The 17,500-nt window shown below is 48.5% G+C and overlaps 2 protein-coding genes across 5 annotated transcripts in view; both read right to left on the reverse strand.

The window, feature by feature from the left end:
* ezrb (ezrin b) overlaps window positions 1–8,031 on the reverse strand; it is a 25,093-nt gene extending 17,062 nt beyond the window's left edge. The window contains exons 1-3 of one of the 3 annotated variants that reach the window (XM_035424214.1): window positions 7,829–8,031; window positions 6,655–6,748; window positions 395–478 (exon numbers count right to left, since the gene is read on the reverse strand). In XM_035424214.1, the coding sequence (XP_035280105.1) occupies window positions 395–478; window positions 6,655–6,666 (96 nt within the window). In that variant the 5' untranslated portion in view covers window positions 6,667–6,748; window positions 7,829–8,031. Of the gene's footprint in view, window positions 1–394; window positions 479–6,654; window positions 6,752–6,890; window positions 6,913–7,828 lie in introns of those variants that run through there. The other 2 variants (XM_035424213.1, XM_035424215.1) reach the window with 2 other exon arrangements.
* A 4,342-nt stretch (window positions 8,032–12,373) lies between these two features.
* The window catches only part of rsph3 (radial spoke head 3), a 9,012-nt gene continuing 3,885 nt past the window's right edge, over window positions 12,374–17,500 (reverse strand). Inside the window, exons 4-9 of one of the 2 annotated variants that reach the window (XM_035420838.1) lie at window positions 15,951–16,096; window positions 14,378–14,581; window positions 14,066–14,248; window positions 13,367–13,529; window positions 13,025–13,111; window positions 12,374–12,505 (exon numbers count right to left, since the gene is read on the reverse strand). In XM_035420838.1, the coding sequence (XP_035276729.1) occupies window positions 12,429–12,505; window positions 13,025–13,111; window positions 13,367–13,529; window positions 14,066–14,248; window positions 14,378–14,581; window positions 15,951–16,096 (860 nt within the window). In that variant the 3' untranslated portion in view covers window positions 12,374–12,428. The remainder of the gene's footprint in view (window positions 12,506–13,024; window positions 13,112–13,366; window positions 13,530–14,065; window positions 14,249–14,377; window positions 14,582–15,950; window positions 16,097–17,500) is intronic. The other variant, XM_035420839.1, reaches the window with a different exon arrangement.

A 17,500-nucleotide genomic window follows, 5' to 3' on the forward strand; every position in this document is an offset into this window, starting at 1 on the left:
CCAGACTGACCACACACACCCAATCAGAACATGACCGACCACACGTGCCCAATCAAAACCAGACTGACCACACACACCCAATCAGAACACGACCGACCACACATGCCCAATCAAAACCAGACTGACCACACACACCCAATCAGAACACGACCGGCTGCAGGTATTGGAGGGGAGCCTGAAGTCTGTGTGTGAGCCTGGGGTGAAGCCCGTTCCACTTGCACAGGCAGCCATCACAGAAACAGAATCACAGAAACACGCCAGCAACTGCAGAACCCTGAGGGCCACGCCCACACCAGAGCCACGCCCTCCCCAAAGCCATGTCCTCCCAAAGAAATGCTAGCATGGTAGGAGAAGGTGAGCGCAGGTGAGCGCAGGTGAGCATGGGGGAACAGACCTGGTCGAACAGCTGTTTGCCGGTGGTGCTGGGCTGCACGGCGAACTCCAGCTCGGCGTCCATGGTGGTGACGCGCACGTTGACCTGCAGGGGGCGAGAGAGAGCGCAGTCAGAAAACAGGCTGAGGTTTAGGTCACAGGCTAACAACCGGAAACTGATCTGAACCAATCAGCTCAATGCAAGGGAGAACCAGGCCCTCACATACTCACACACACACGCACACACTCACTCACTCACTCGCTCTCTCTCTTACACACACACACAAGCACGCACACATGCACGCGCACACACATACGCACACTTTCTCTCTCTCTCTCTCTCTCTCTCTCACACACACACACACACACACACACACACACACACACACACACACACAGTAGGGTCATGTGACAGAGATGTCTCCTGTAAAGGTGAGGTTGGGGTCACACCTCCCCACTTTCAGAAGATAAGACTCAATGAGTAACTCTTTCAGAAGGAATGTTAACAGAACGCACTTTCACAACATCACAAGAACAAACCAGTATCTGCAACTCAATACAGTGCACATTTCAACACTGAAGAGTAACACTCAAACACTTCCTTGTTGACTGTACCAAATACCAAAAATTCTTTTATGTTTCACTGTAGATAAAGCATAAATTGTGGGCAGTTTTATTTCATACAAACTAGTGACCGCTTAAAGAAGAGTAAACAAATCATTTGGACTTTTGTTCACGTGACCTCATTTTCTGTTTTACAGAGAAAATGTGCAGGTCTGAACACCTCACCCTCCCCCCCAACTTCCTGTGAGTCACTCACATTCATCACCTGTGGACTTCGAAGAAAAAAGTATCAATTTATAAATATCAACAAGAAATTAATATAATATAAACCAAATTTGAAATGAATAAGTCACCCCTGTGGGTTTGCCGCTGATTTCAGGATTTGATCTCTATCCCCGAGTCATGGAACGGGCCCGTGGATCCGAACTGACGACCCACTGCTGCTGTTCACTGTGCTTCACACAGAACAGCCAAGAGAAAAGCATTCATCCTTCCATCCATGAAAGGGACTGACCAATCAGAAAGAAGCACTAGACCAAGGGATTCCCTGTGCCTGTCTGTCTGTCTGTCAAACAGAAAAATGAGATAACGCACTAAGAACTGAAACTGATAAGGCACTGAGAACTGCGACAGGTACTTCTCTCCACAAACAGAAGTTCAGACTTATAGTGAGCTTTTGGTTTACAGGTGTAAAGGTGTAGAGGTGTAGAGGTGTACAGGTACACAGGTTTACAGCAGGCACAGAAAGACACTTCCCCATCATCCAGTCAGAAGCCGGCAGTCACCTGAAGCCAAACCTGCTAAGGTTTGGTAGAGATTCAGAACCGCAAAATGTTGTAATTACAGAATGGGTGGCTTTTCTTCCTAGTTTTGTCACAATAAACAGGAGTCTCTGGTTCCAGGTTCACTGCAGATGGGGTTTTCCGGTTTTCAGTTCCTGGTTTTGCCAATGGGCGTGGCTTGTGTCAGAGGGGGCGGGGTTATAATTGTGGATCAGTCTTATCGGTCTCCGAGGCGGGATGTGCTGTATTCCCAGGAGACACAGAGGAAGTGGGCACGGTGTGTGCAAATATGAGGCCATTCTGGTTTCTGCGGGTTGGTGAAAGACACAAATGACCCAAAAGGGCAACGATGTCATCGCCTGGGAACCGGCGGCCATTTTGGCTCTGCTGGCCCCCGATATGAAACAGTGCAGCTGAAACACAGGCCTTTTAATGCCCGACACTGCAGCGAGCTGAACAACAGGCAGGGGACAGGAGCAAAGAACACAAAGTGTGTGTGTGTGATCGCGAGCGCATGAGTGTGAGTGTGTGAGTGTGCCTGCGTGCGTGAGAGAAACAGAGTGTGTGTGTGTGTGCGCGAGCGCATGCGTGTGAGTGTGTGTGTGCGTGCCTGCATGCGTGCGTGCGTGCGTGCGAGAGAGAGAGAGTGTGGGTGTGTGTGTGCGCAAGTGCATGCGTGTGAGAGAGTGTGTGTGTGCCTGCGTGCGTGCGTGCGTGCCAGAGAGAGAATGTGTGTGTGTGTGTGGGTGTGTTGATTGGTACTGCTATGACTACTGAAATTCTCAAATAGGCCGAATCATGCAGTCAACTGGAACCCGGGTTTTTGCGGATCTTCCCCTTGCGACCGTGGTATGCAACAAAAAAAAGCCTGCAGGAAACAGTATCCTGGGGGGGGGGGGGGGGGGGGGGAATAAGACAAGGCCTCCCTTTCAGAAGAGCCCCCCCCCCCCCCCCAACAGCTCAGCTACACACTGAACGCTAATGCACCAACACCCCTCTCTCTACACCCCTCTCTGTACTCTCTCTCTTCTCCATCTCTCCCTCTGTACCTACACCTCACTCTCTCTGTACCTACACCCCTCTCTCTACTCCCCCTGTACCTACACCCCTCTCTTATCCATCTCTCTCTCTCTCTGCACTGTCTCTGCACACCTTTTCCCACAATTCTAAAGTTGACTGTTGGTGTAGAAGCACGATAGCACACGGGGAAGTATCAAATGGTCATTCCAGACCCCCCCCCCCCCCCGGCTAGAAACACGAAACACCAGTCTCAGCCGTGTCCCAAAAAACATAAAACATAACAGGGCACAGGCTGCACCCCTCCCCCCTCCCAGAGGAGGGTTCTCTGACCAACAGAGAACCTGCGACATAAACACACCCATCATGAGGACCGTGGGCGGAGTCAGGCGTCATTCGCACAGTTTAATTGGCCATGCTTGAGTGTGGGCGGAGTCAGGCGTCATTCGCACAGTTTAATTCGGAGCTCACGCTGTGCTGAGAGACGGGCGGTGGTGGCGAGAACAAAACCTGCGAAACCCGCGACTGTGAGGCTGCGCTCACGCCAACGTGCTGACGGACGCGCGGACGGACCGCTGGGCCGCGGAGAGGCGGGGGGGGGGGGCACGCCCGCTCCCTGTTCCTGTTAGCGGCTCCACGCTAACGGCGCATCTCAAAGGCAGGCTGCACTTACAGCCGATCCGCTGGAGCCCAGAGAGACTCGCAGAGCAAGCGCGAGCACGCACCACACTTATAGCCCTGGACATTTACAAACCCTAACACGCACCCCACTTATACCCCTGGACATTTACAAACACTAACACGCACCCCACTTATACCCCTGGACATTTACAAACACTAACACGCACCCCACTTATACCCCTGGACATTTACAAACACTAACACGCACCCCACTTACAGCCCTGGACATTTACAAACACTAACACGCACCCCACTTTTACCCCTGGACATTTACAAACACTAACACGCACCCCACTTATACCCCTGGACATTTACAAACACTAACACGCACCCCACTTATACCCCTGAACATTTACAAACACTAACACGCACCCCACTTATACCCCTGGACATTTACAAACACTAACACGCACCCCACTTATACCCCTGGACATTCACAAACACTAACACGCACCCCACTTATACCCCTGGACATTTACAAACACTAACACGCACCCCACTTATACCCCTGGACATGTACAAACACTAACACGCACCCCACTTATACCCCTGGACATTTACTGAAGAACACGATGGCAATGCCCCACCTGGGAATCAAACCTGCAGCTCAGTCCAGTTCCCTACCGGCTGCACTACACTGCAGTCATACTGAATTTCATTTGCAGTAGAGTAAGGTTGTGTACTGAAACCTGGTACCACTATGGCACCGGTTCCCATATGACCAGTACTTACTGAACCAAATCACAACACAGGTGTCAGTTTACGTTTGAGCTCTGCTATTGGCTAAATCTAGATTCCCACCGCAGGTGAGTCGTCCTGCCCTCCTGCCTGCCAGGGCAGATTTAGGGAGACCCAGAGCAGTTTTCTGGGGCTTCACTGCGTTCCCCTCTGGGCTGCCTCTGACAGCCAATAGCACCAGAGAGTTCAGCCACAAGGCCGAACACCAGCAGACACTCAGATATTAGTGCTCTGCAATTAATCAAAAAAGTCAGGCAAAAAAAAAATAAATAAATCACATCGTCTGATGGCTGAGTTAGAGCAGACAGCTAACGGGCTGAACATCACCCGGCTGGTTACAGGACGCCGACCACCTCAGTTTAAGCTCCGCCCCCCTCGGGCACCATGTTGGGTGCAGCTGCTCCTGTGCGGTCTTTAAACAAGGCTCCCCGGAGATGAACAGGCCTCAGACCGATCAATTATTCAGGCGAACAAATGAGTGTCACAATGAGCTTCAGACGCGGAACAGAAAAGCCCGAACAGGCGGATCAAAGCCACACCTGTCGCAGAGACGCGCGGCGACCGCGGGCTGCCACAATAACCCGCGCGCCAACGTCAGCGGACTCCCAACACGCCATCCCAGAGTGCACTGCACACCTCAGAGAGCCGCCAGGAAGAAGCCTTCATGACAGAACACACTCGTCTTCCTCGCTCTCTACACTGAGAGAATTAATTACACAGAATGAGCTTCTGAGTCTCGCTGCTGAATGTGGGCACCCTTCACCAAAACTGCTTTTCCAATCTTAACCAATCAATGCGTTTCAAAGTTCAGACCCCTCCCCCACCCTTTTAAATATTTTAACCATAGTGAGAATCCATGCCCCCCCCCCCCCCCCCCGTGCCTCAGTAGTGTCCGTAAAGTCTGACTCACAGCCAGTGAGCTCATACAGCATTGCCACCGGCCCGACCCCTACAGCCCCTGGACTGACACAGATCCATGTTCTGAGGCCAACCTTTCCCCCGTGTTCTCTCATTTTAACACGACTGGCGTAGGAGGTGGAGACGACGACTTTGAATCCCAAATCTTTATTGATATCAGATCACCAAACGCAATAAGCCCCAACGTGGCGCTGATGCTAATGGATCTCACGGGCGGTCCCCGTTCGGAAACGTCAAACCCGTCGTCTGGTCCCGATTTATTTCATCCAGCAGTAATAGGAAAGGTGAAAGGTCATTCGTGCGCCCCAGTTCTGCATTTTTAAAGCCAACGTCAGGCTCTATACCACTGCACTTATAACTGAGCGACACCATGCCATTAAGCAGCCACCACCAGAGTGATGACATCACTGCCATGGCAACGGGCACAACAGCACAAATACCACACGAAACAGACCAAAAACAAGCTCAGAACCTCAGGCTCCAAGTCCCACAGCTAGAACATAGCTCCAAGTCCCACAGCTAGAACATAGCTCCAAGTCCCACAGCTAGAACATAGCTCCAAGTCCCACAGCTAGAACATAGCTCCAAGTCCCACAGCTAGAACATACTGACTTGAGGAAAAGATTTCAACCAAGTGTCACAGACCAAACATTATTCTTTTCAAAACCAACCCCCCCAAACTGTAACGGTTTATCGATAAGCCCACCCTTTGATTTCAACGCAGAATATTCAGCAGGGCAGTTTGGTGACACGGGGACATCTTTTACCATTATATCAGCATATCTTATTCGTCACTCACATGTCATTTGTGTCTCTGAATTGAAAAGAATGAAGGTGTCATAAAAGTGATTCACTGCCATTCCTCTGCAGGACTTGGTGACAATTAAAACCCTGTCTTTGAAGGACCGCCTGTACCGCATTGTTTATAATGGGGGAAAATATGAACAGCGCAACAATGGAGCCATTTTTACAAGTGAGCAGCAAAAGATAGGCCAGACAACCGGGGCCTAAACTCTGCAATAAACCCACCATGTGTATGTCTGGAAACAACATGCGCCACAAATAAATCATGAATACAGAAACTTCATTATTAATGAGCCACAATATATACCCTCTTTACCTTTAAACTGCACTCTGGAAACGAGTGTCTGAAAAGTTATGCCAAACATGACAAACCCACTCAAATTCATCACTCTCTGGATCTGAACATCCATGAGTCGCCTAGTCTACCATAAAAGTGAAGAATGTCTCTCCTAATTCAGGAGCTAAAAACTACTAAAATCAGCAGCTAAAAAGACTGGTTAAAAGAGTGTTATCCAATTAGTGGAATGCCAAGTTTATCACCATTTTTTATTTGTTAAGTAACCACCCAGGAGCAGATATTACGCAAAAGTCAAACCTTTTTAAGCACGAGTTTCCCTGTTCAAAACCGAAAAAAAAGATCCTTCCCGTATGATTAGAACAGTATCTTAACCACCGTTTCGCTAACGCCACTGGCATTTCTGGATTACATACAGCATACAGTAAGAAGGCCCACATATACGTACGTACATATACTTACTATAAGTAACCATATACTTACTGGTTTGGGCATTTTGGGTCCGTTCTCAAAGTCGTACAAAGGTCCGGAAAACTGTCGTTCGATACTTCAGGCAGAAATCTGTCTGCACCACCTTCCGCTGAAAGAATAGAGAAAAGAGGAGGAACGAGTTTCGCACACCTTGGCGAGGACAGACTGCCTACACCTTCTTTAAAAACCTGTGCGATAGAATGAGCGCGTTCGGATTCCGGGTGTATCTATGAATCATTATTAGATACCTGATTAATCACGGCCTCACCCATGGGCGAAAAAGCCAGAGTATCCGTGCAATATTTAAATTTTTTAAAAGTCTGTCCGTCCCCACCCTTTTAAGGAACCCCGGCGAGACTAAACTGATGTTATTAAGGGAATAGCTACACTAAACGAACAACAAATCCAGTCCCTATCCGTCGGTTCTGACACGCAACAGCAGTATCCCATCGAGAACGCTGTTAAAGAACAGTAGTCACTGCACCTTACTGATTTCATAATGTTGAAGAGGAGCCTAGAAATATTTGCAAAATGCTTATTTCTTCTTTACTGGTCTGGTTAGCCATGTTCCATAGCACTGCAAATAAACTGGCCAGATAATTACACACTTTAACTCGTTCGTTTGTATTCATTTATTTTTAGAGTAGGCTACACGTCAAATTCAACTTCGTGGCTTGCTTCTGCTATGACTATCTGGAAAAAAATGCATCGCACAATGAAATGTGAGAAGCTAACAGATTTTTCCACTTTGAATAAATATCTAGCAATGGAACAGGCACGAATCTCTTCTACTGTCCAAACCAGATTTCAAACTTCACCGGTTGATCTGGAAAGCACTATCTATCCCTCTGCCACGTTTGTCGAGCCCAAAGCATGGCTTTTCTAGTTAAAATCCCAAAAATCTGGCAAGCGATTTAGTTTTTCCCCCCGCTTTCTTAAACAAACAAACATTCAAATCGGCCTCGTTGGCTAGCTCGGTTTCTGCCGAGTGCTCCGTTTAGCCAGCGAGCCACATCCCTCAATAGGCTAATCCTAGGAACACCTGTTGAGAGATTTTCTGTTTCAGATCCTAAATCTCACAAGTGCAAAACAAAGCAGTTCGCTAGAATCCCGTATCGGACTGTGCACTAAGGTTACCACAAATGTTTTAACATTTTTAGGCGAAACTTTTTTTCGCTGGTCTTACCAGGGCAGGTATGGTTTTAGCGGCGTCGGTGTTGACGAGCAGCCGCGGAAACTCCCCTCGCTCTGCTGGAGTCGCGCAATATGGCTGACCTTCGCTTTGTTGCGCTTTCTGTTCATTTCTACGGCCCCGCAGCCTCGGCGGCTTCCCGTTTGTCACCGTCAGGCTGACAACAGCGACTCCTGCCCGGGACCCGTACCAGAGCAAGCTGCGTTTGAAAAATAATGATCACATTCACTATTACTGTCTTAGATCACACTTTGCCAGAGCGGCTGGCACACTAAACATTAATTGTAAAAAAAAGGCCCATTTTGCTTTAAAAAAATAAATAAATAAATAAAAGTTCAAACAGTTTTCTCGTGTTTTCTTCTCACTTTTTTTCTTTAATGACTGATAGCTATTAGCTGTGCTTTTCCCCTTTTTAATCACTGGGTTTCAACACTGGCCTACTGTTTTATTATTTCCTCATTGTTTTTATTGTGTTTTACTTTTATAGTGCTCAGTTCTTTGAATTTTCTTTGTGTTTATTCTATGTATAATTTCCTTTTGTATATTGCTGTTCGTTCTTCTCTTTTATGCTGCTTTTATTGTACCCAAAGCTTTGTGCAATCTCAGGCCCATCTTTAAACGCCAGTAATGCCTTACTGTGTAAAGATCAGTTCTATACAATACCCGGTTGTAACAGGATTCGTGGTAGCTATAGGAAAAACCTCTACCTATATCTTCTCATCTGGGAACTTTAATATTTTGGCCCGTGGGTCGTTGCTATGATTCTGGTGCGTCCCAATAGCCTACATTTAAAACAGTGATCATGCCCATTCATCAAATACGGCCTAATCTGATCACGCGTCATATCATGCATATTAAACCTACTGGCAAAATTAAAGGGTAAATGAACATTGCCGTTAGACAGACAACTGGTTTGACAGTTAAGACCGTTTGTCTGATGAACTAAGTATGATATAGTTATAAACATCACTTTTTGAGCAGGTAAAATATGATTCACTGGAAATATTTGCTGCCGTGACATTGTGTCCCATTCAGTTCAATTACCTGTCGAGGTTATATTGTTCGTGAAACTTTTACGTGATAAACAGACATTCAGTCAGAAGAATGCCTTAAAGCCTTAAACATGACACTCTCATCAGGAAACTATGATGCAAGCCTTAGACTACCGCGACAGATTTGCCAGAGCTGGGAGGGGCATTTAAACAATGTTTGAGTCACGGCGTGCGTCGCTAGCACACGCCCATGGTCCAAACCCGTTGGAACTGCAAACTAGCTTGGGAGGTTTCATAATTGGAACCTGACCAATAGCAGAGTGGGATTAAAATAGAACCGTATATATTTAAGGTCATTTCCACCATTGCGATATTAACCTGCGAGCGACAGGTTCACGAGTGAGAGCTGAGTGTGCCGAGCCCAGCGCTCGCTGGCCGGCCGTTTGATGACTTCAGGCGTAACTTAATGTTGAGAAATTCGCGAATAGACGGGAAATTGCGCAAATAATATTTATCTTAAAACCTTAATTGGTCTTTCAAAGTTTACTTTCACTGTTCAGTACAGATTTATCTAAAGCTTCAAAACGTGATGGCTATGCAGTAAATGTATGCAGCTAATGTAAAACCCCATCTTTGAGTAGGCTTTATATTCGATATATTCGAATTACCTACTGGAAAAATACATAATATAACTGTACTGTACGTGTTTAGGGTAATTTGGTATGCCGAATTACCCTAAACACCATGATTTATTCTGAACGCGGAAAGCACGGGGAATTGCCCATGTGATAAAGCGGCAGTCTTGTTTGTGGACTCATTTGCAGAGGTGTGTGGGTACCGTTTCTGGGACAACATTGCTTCATTTGCTTTGGAAAATGCAAATGACGTCGTGCCCACTGACACAGTAAAACGCTGCCGTAAACCCAAACAAAACAGACAGCAGGTAACAGTAAGGGGAGAGGCGCGTGTGTTCAGGTGCAGAGCGTACCTGCGTCATTTGTAGGCTGTCGTACCTGACGCTTTCCTGCTCGAAGGGTAGCACGCGCACGTAATCAGGGCTTCCGGGTTTGACTCTTGTCAGCCAAACATTGTGCTGGATTTTCATTGGTTTCGAATTTGTGGAGTTGAGCTCGCATTTAGTCCCTTTTCTCATCAAAACATTTCGAGTTTAGACAGTTTTCTCAGAAAAAAATGCAATAATTACATTTTTGGGGGCAAATTTGTACTTTTTTTCTTGATCTTGTATTTTTAAAAATTATTTATAGATATATTTAAAATAATTTGTATATATGGGGGAATTTAAATTGTTGCGTTCACATTGATAGTTTTATTTCTTATTCTGGGTGAGGTGTATAGGTGTGCTTTCTTTGTATGGCAGGTGATGTCATAACTGGGTTTGGGATTTTTTTGTGACTATTGATTTCACAAACCCTGGTAGACTTCACAAACCCTGGTAGCATATCTGCACTTCACAAACCCTGGTAGCTTCACAAATGATGACTTCACAAACCCTGGTAGCGTATCTGCACTGCCAGGTAAAGCTGTTTTCCCAGAGCTCTACTGGCCACCTGTCCGGTAATGTCCACCTGTCCCATAATGTCCACCTGTCCTGTAATGTCCACCTGTCCTTCTCTCCTGTTCCGCTGCCTGTAATTCCACAGCAGTCAGTGCATCACAGTGATCATGTGATCTTAATTATAATTGAGTGCAATTTTAAATGTTTATTTTTACATTTATTAACCTGCACAGGTGTTGTTTACACAGATTAGCACCCTCTGTTAGTCTGTCCATCACTGGGGGATCAGCCTTAGGATCAACCTGAGGATCAGCCTTAGGATCAGCCCGAGGATCAACCTGAGGATCAACCTGAGGATCAACCTTAAGATTGACCTGAGGATCAGCCCGAGGGTCAGCCTGAGTGTGCTGAAGGGGTGTGATGACCTGCAGGAAAGGGTCTCCATGTTGTGGAAAACATCCTGCAGTTCAGTGAAGCTCACGGTTTCTGATTTGCGCAGTGAGTTCAGCACTGCGCAGCGTACGTTGCTGAGAGAAGCTCAGAACAAGCGGACCACTCCTGACCCCCCCTGAGCAGGTGGGTCCCCCCCCAACTCCCCCCCCCCCAACATGCCAGATCACTGATAGCCTGAATGGAAGGGCAGAGCAGTCCAGGGGTTCCCCAAGGGACAGTCCTGGGCCCCCTCCCGTTTTACCCTCCACACCTCAGACTTTAATTTCTGAGTCAGGGCATCTGCAGAATGTCTGGGGCGATCCGGCTGCAGTGGGGAGCGCAGACGCCCCTGCCCAACATTCTGTGCTCGATCAGCAGCAGCTGCGCACGCACGGGTTAGCGCCTGCAGCCCACATAGCTCTGCCACGCGCATTTCTCACTGCCGCGTAAAATACTGCACCTGCTACCGGCCACGCCCTCTCTCTCGGGAGACCAGCAGGCTGGACGGTCTCTTTATCAAGTCTTTAAGTCAAGACCAAGCGGCCAAACCCGGGCTGTGTTTCTGAAGCTCACTCCGGTTGAGAGACGTTGCTCACTAGCACCACTGCGGTTGGCTCCAGTATAGGTGTTTCAGCCACCCGTTTCAATGCACGTCAATGGTAACAATACAGTCAAAATATTAAGTCCATAATTTTTTTTCCCCACAGGAAAATGTCGTCACAATGTCTCCCCATGGGCCCAAGTGCCAGTTTAAGTTATTGTGTTATTTGGACGGCAATATTTTGTGGATGAATCAGGAACAGTTTGCGTTACAGTAGCTCACGCGCTTAGTGGATGACCGGACTTCATGCCCATATAAGGGTCCCCATTTTCCGTACTGCGCAGTCTCTGGCTTCAATTTGTGCAACATGGCGGCGCCCACAAACTAGACTTCCAGGGTTTTCACCAAGCCCATGGAGAGTCAATGGGTGACGTCACAGTGACTTGCTCCGTATTTTTCTACAGTCTATGGGGTGAAGACACTATCAGTTTGTGATTTGAATCTAATCAGGTGCACGTGCCACGTCGTCTTCTTCGGTGTGCCGTCGTCACTGCAGAGAGACACAAAATGGTGGCGTCTGCATCGCTGCCCGCAGCCCAGCCGAGCAGGCCAAAGATAACATGGCTGTCATACGCAGCCTCTCCTCTTATCACTCACAAGCTGCAGATCTGCGAGTGACTGAGTCTGTCTAGAGGCTGTGAGGCGTTCAGCTGATGGAATGAGCGCGTAGCGCTCTTAAACAGATAGTCGCCTGATAGGCTCTCAGAGTTCGGAACGTTCTGGAAACCGCTCTAAACCTTTAAATTTCTCTGGTGTGCGTAAACGTCCCCGCCCTCTCCCCCGCGTCCGATCACATCCCCAATCCCTGGAGAGCAGGATTCCAGTCCACATATCTGCCCACCACCTCTCATCTTCAGAATTTTTCACCGTGCCAAACATATCCTTCTGGGCCTGATAACTGAACATAAGTGCTGAGATGAACCCCATTAGTGTGACTGACACTCAGCATGTGTGATGTCACCCTAAAACGTGTGCAGAAAACTGACATGCACAGCCTGCCAGAATCATAAATCTGTTTATTAAATGGCTGGCCGGTGGCTGTGGTTGGTTTGCTCAGCTGGGATCGGATGACATGTGCGCCATCTGCTGGAAGAGGTGGGACTTGCGCTGGGTGACGTCACGGATGAGCACTGGAAGAGAAGGGAGAGGCACACTGACAGGGGCACTGCGCAGGGGCACTGCGCAGGGGAACTGCACTGCGCAGGAACTGTGAGGCAGGTGAACCAGCAGGCTCCTCAAGAGAGGACAACATATCACTGCTCTAAATGCATGTGGCTCAATTAAAAATTAAATGTGTTTCACTGCTGGGAAGTTTTCAGCCACTAGATGGCGGCACTGAGCTAGGAAAAATGTGGACAACAAAATTAGCTCACAGACTAACGAATGCTGTTTCTCATTACTGTGATACCATAAGTAAAGTCTTCACCACACCAGATCCTGGAAGCACAGCTGGCAGCACAGCCAGCTGGCAAAACATCTTTGGCCTTTCCTGTCTGATGCAGTAATAACGTCTAAATAAAACACTCAGTAAGCTCCAGATACAGTGGTCCTTCATGTCAAACACAGTCCATATCACTGCACATCTGTAGCCATCAAGGGAGAAACACCTCAGCCTGGAGACGTATAAACGTAACGTAGGGAGCACTCACTGTCCAGAACAGCCCTCCCTACGCATCGTTTCTCCAAATTTCCGTTTACTTGTGTCATCACCCAGGGGAGGAACCCAGTCTCCACGTCTGCAGGTCAGAAAGAGAGAGAACAGCGCCAGGAGGGTGGCTTAAAAAATTAATTCTGGGAACAGACAGAAAACATCACATAGGCTCTGTGTTCTGATTACTCTATAAAGTAACATTCTGCTATGATTTCCATTGGCCTGTCAAATAATGAATTAGTCTACTAGAGGGTAAATATGAGGTAAACATGTCACTGCAGCCCCTCCCTCAGACAAGAGCGTGGCCTGTGGAGCTGTTTTGGGGAAGGGGGCGGCCCACCTCTCTCCACGGGGTCGTAGAAGAACCCGTGGTCCCGCAGCGTGGTGTAGACGGACGGGAGCAGGTCCACCAGGTACTGCTGAGCAAAGGCCCGAGCCGCCATCTTCTCCACCGTCTCCCTCTCCTTCCGCAACACCTCCCTCTGCTGCCGCAGCCTGCGCTCCTGTGTGTGTGGGGAGGGGGGGGGGGCAGGGTGGGAGAGAGGGGGGGAGAGGGGGAGAGGGAAGGGGGGAGACGGAGGGAGGGGGGGGAAGAGATAGAAGGAGAGGGAGAGAGAGAGGGAAAGAGAGTGGGAGAGGGTTTTTTATCGTTAACTGTCATAATGAATGAAGTCATTCATTCATTCATTCATAATTGCAGTCATTCATTGACTGATTCATTCATTCTGCTATTGAATCATACATCTGACCGAAGGTGATTTGAGCCGCTCAGAAATAGCCGCCTTGCATAAATCTGCAACAGTGCAGTCTCCCTGTACACAGCAGAGATATGAACCTGCAACCCCTTGCCTCCCCAGTGGTCATGAACATAGACTCCCCAAGCAGTGCTGTGTGCAGCCTGACTCAGAACTGGGCTGCAGTGCACTCTGGAAAATGTAGTTTAAGTTCCAGGCTTAGGAACAGGTGATCATATCTACTCAGTGCACTGCAGTCTTTATTACCAGAACACTTCAAATCCAAATCTAACCCTGCTACTGACCTGTCGCCAGGGCGATGTCGACAGCGTTGAACGCGGCCCTCTGTGGAAGTGCTCTGATTGGCCCTTAGCGAACGCGTACATCACTTCCCCTTCCTGCTCTGACAGAGACCCTACTCTCTTCCTCTTCTGCTGTGGCCTGCTGGTGCAGCCTCTCTCTCTCATCGCCCTGTCTGACCTCAACGCCTCCAGGAGCCCAGAGAGGCGCGAGAGAACCACACCTGCACTCATTCTGGAGTCTGGAGGGAGGTGTCTGTGCAGGGGGGGGGTTATTTAGCAGGCAGTTTGCAGGAAGGGCAGGGCGCAGTACCCTACCTTCTCCTGGCGGTGGCGCCGCTCCCTCTCCTCCAGCCTCTGCGCCTCCACCAGCTCCAGGTTGTGCAGCTCCTCGTAGGCTCGCTGCTGGGCCCGCAGGCTGGCCAGCTCCTCCTCCTCCATCACCTCCAGCAGAGACTGCTCCACCGTCTTCCCCACCAGCGTCTCCAGCAGGGGGCGCACCTCCAGGTCAAAGTCAAACAGCTGCGAACGGGGGTGGGGGGTGGGGGGCGAGACATGTATGTCAAACCCAACAGCCACCACCCCCACAGCACAGGGAGACCCCCCCCAGGCCCCCCCCCCCCCCCAGCCCAGTGGGGTGGTACACTGCCCACTCCCACACTGCCTGGGACAGGAGGGCCACAGAATGACAGCAAGAGAGAATTCAGCAAAGAGAGAGAGAGTCAGACACAAGCTTTAAATCCTGCCTGTCCACCATCTCACACGCAGGCTGGGAAGGGGGGTAGTAGGTGGGGATAGGGGCTGGTTGTTGGGGGGTGGGGTGGGGTGGGGTTGACAGCCTGTCTGTCTGTCCATCCTGCTGGCTTTGTTCTGTTTTGTTAAGAGGATGAGACTGGGCTGGAGGCCTCACAGAATCCAGAGGAGATCCTAGCGGGTGGATAAAACCTCAGGCCGCCATTACTCCACAGCATGTGCATGCAGGGCCTTCTGTACTGCAGACAGGAGCAGGGGAGGGCCTTCTGTACTGCAGACAGGAGCAGGGGAGGGCCTTCTGTTACTGCAGTGGACATCCCAGCAGCTCATCCAGTCCACCTGCTGCCAACCAGGCTCGTCACCCCGGAGACCAGCCCAGGGTTCCAAACCAGGTGCGTCGCCCTGGAGACCAGACATGCCTCTAACCTGAGGGTGGCGTTCTGCCTGTGCACACGGCCCAGTCTGCAGCACAGGCGAAACCCCCAGCGTACTGAGCCAGTATGCTCACACACCTGTGTGTTTGTGCTTCTCACCATAAGTACAATTCAGAGACAAAAGGAATTTGACAACATTTTCTCTTTTCTTCTGTTTTTGCACCTAAGACACAGTACTTAATAACTTTTTATTGTTCCATGATCTGTTCTTCTGAGTTTTGCAAAGCACTGAGTGGATTCACGGTACATGTTATCCTCTGTGGCATTCAGCAGCCCACGTGTTCCATGTTCTGTGTTCCAGGCTCGGCGTTCTGCGTTCCGCATTCTATGTTCCGTGTTCCACATCAGTCCACATCAAAGCTGAAACGGCGAGGGGACAGCTTCACACGTTACCATGGTGACACCCTGCCCCCCATCCCCCACCCGCAATGCTTAGGAGAGAAGAAGAGCATTAGAGAGCTTATGTGTGTTATGGCTGCATTACCAGCTCACATGAGAAACCCCTGACCCTCGTCTCTCTGCGCTGTGACACACACCTGTACCATGGCACTGACCTGACTGCAGAGATGCTCATCTCTAGCACTGGCTCTCCAGCCATGCTGAAAGCACCTTCTGCAAACGGTACTGGCTGAAAGCATGTGCTAAATGCTAAATGCTAAACGGTGCATGCAGACCCCTGCAGTGTGTAGCCCTGTAGCAGGCACCTCTCCATCCTCGATCTGAGTGGCCACGTCTCTGCCGGTCTTGGCCGGGACGAAGAGGGGGCTGGGCGGTTTGTCCAGGAACGCGTCTGTCTGGCATTCCACACTGGACTCCTCCACCAGGTCACTCAGCTCCTCCAGGTACAGCTCTGCACGGAGAAACAGAACCGGACACTGCGCTACTAATCACCGTGCTACTAACCACTGCACTACTAATCACAGTGCTACTAACCACTGCGCTACTAATCACTGCACTACTAATCACCGTGCTACTAATCATTGCACTACTAATCACAGTGCTACTAACCACTGCACTACTAATCACAGTGCTACTAACCACTGCGCTACTAATCACTGCACTACTAATCACCGTGCTACTAACCACTGCACTACTAATCACAGTGCTACTAACCACTGCACTACTAATCACAGTGCTACTAATCACTGCACTACTAATCACAGTGCTACTAACCACTGCACTACTAATCACAGTGCTACTAACCACTGCGCTACTAATCACCGTGCTACTAATCACTGCACTACTAATCACAGTGCTACTAACCACTGTGCTACTAATCACCGTGCTACTAATCACTGCACTACTAATCACAGTGCTACTAATCATTGCACTACTAATCACTGTGCTACTAATCACTGCACTACTAATCACAGTGCTACTAATCACTGCACTACTAATCACGTGCTACTAATCACTGCACTACTAATCACAGTGCTACTAATCACCGTGCTACTAATCACTGCACTACTAATCACCGTGATACTAATCACTGCACTACTAATCACAGTGCTACTAATCACTGCGCTACTAATCACAGTGCTACTAATCACTGCACTAGTAATCACAGGACTGCTTATCCTGCTTAATGTTTAATATTTACTGTGATTCTGGGTGAGCAGCACACTTCTGTGTTTTTATGTATCTTTTAAATTTTCTTCATTTTTCTTTCTCTTTTTTTGTTTATTTGAAGTTGTCTGTTAAAGACAGAATGCAGCTCAGTACAGCAGCTCTGATTTAATCACAAGATACGCTTATAGATATTTTTTTCTTTTTTGTGGTCAGAAACAGGATAAACTGATAATCAAATGCAGGCTTGATTTCGGCATTTGCAGGCTTTGCAAGACTGTTCAGCGATCCAAATCAGCAGCTTTCTGAGAAATCCTTCCACTGCAATAATTACAGGTCATTGTAGGTTATTAAATATAATTCACTGTAGGTTATTATATATAATTTACTGTAGGTTATTAAACATCCTGTAACTATTTAAATACTTCTCCACCAAACACCCTGAACATTTTGGTTTTGGATGTGAGTACTTCTTATAACTCCACATGTAGTTTTTACCTGTGCAGGTAACACCTGTTAACCTGTTACAGAAACTGCTCCAGTTACAGTGTGCGTACAGTGTTCAGACACGCATTCAAGTATCTATTCTCTATCTCAGTGGTTACCCAACCCTGTTCCTGGAAATCTACCATCCTGCAAGTTTTCATTTCAACCCTAACAAAGCACACCTCATTCAACAGCTAGAGCA

The sequence above is a fragment of the Anguilla anguilla genome, chromosome 6 (genome assembly GCF_013347855.1).
Source record: "Anguilla anguilla isolate fAngAng1 chromosome 6, fAngAng1.pri, whole genome shotgun sequence".
Lineage (NCBI taxonomy): Eukaryota > Metazoa > Chordata > Actinopteri > Anguilliformes > Anguillidae > Anguilla > Anguilla anguilla.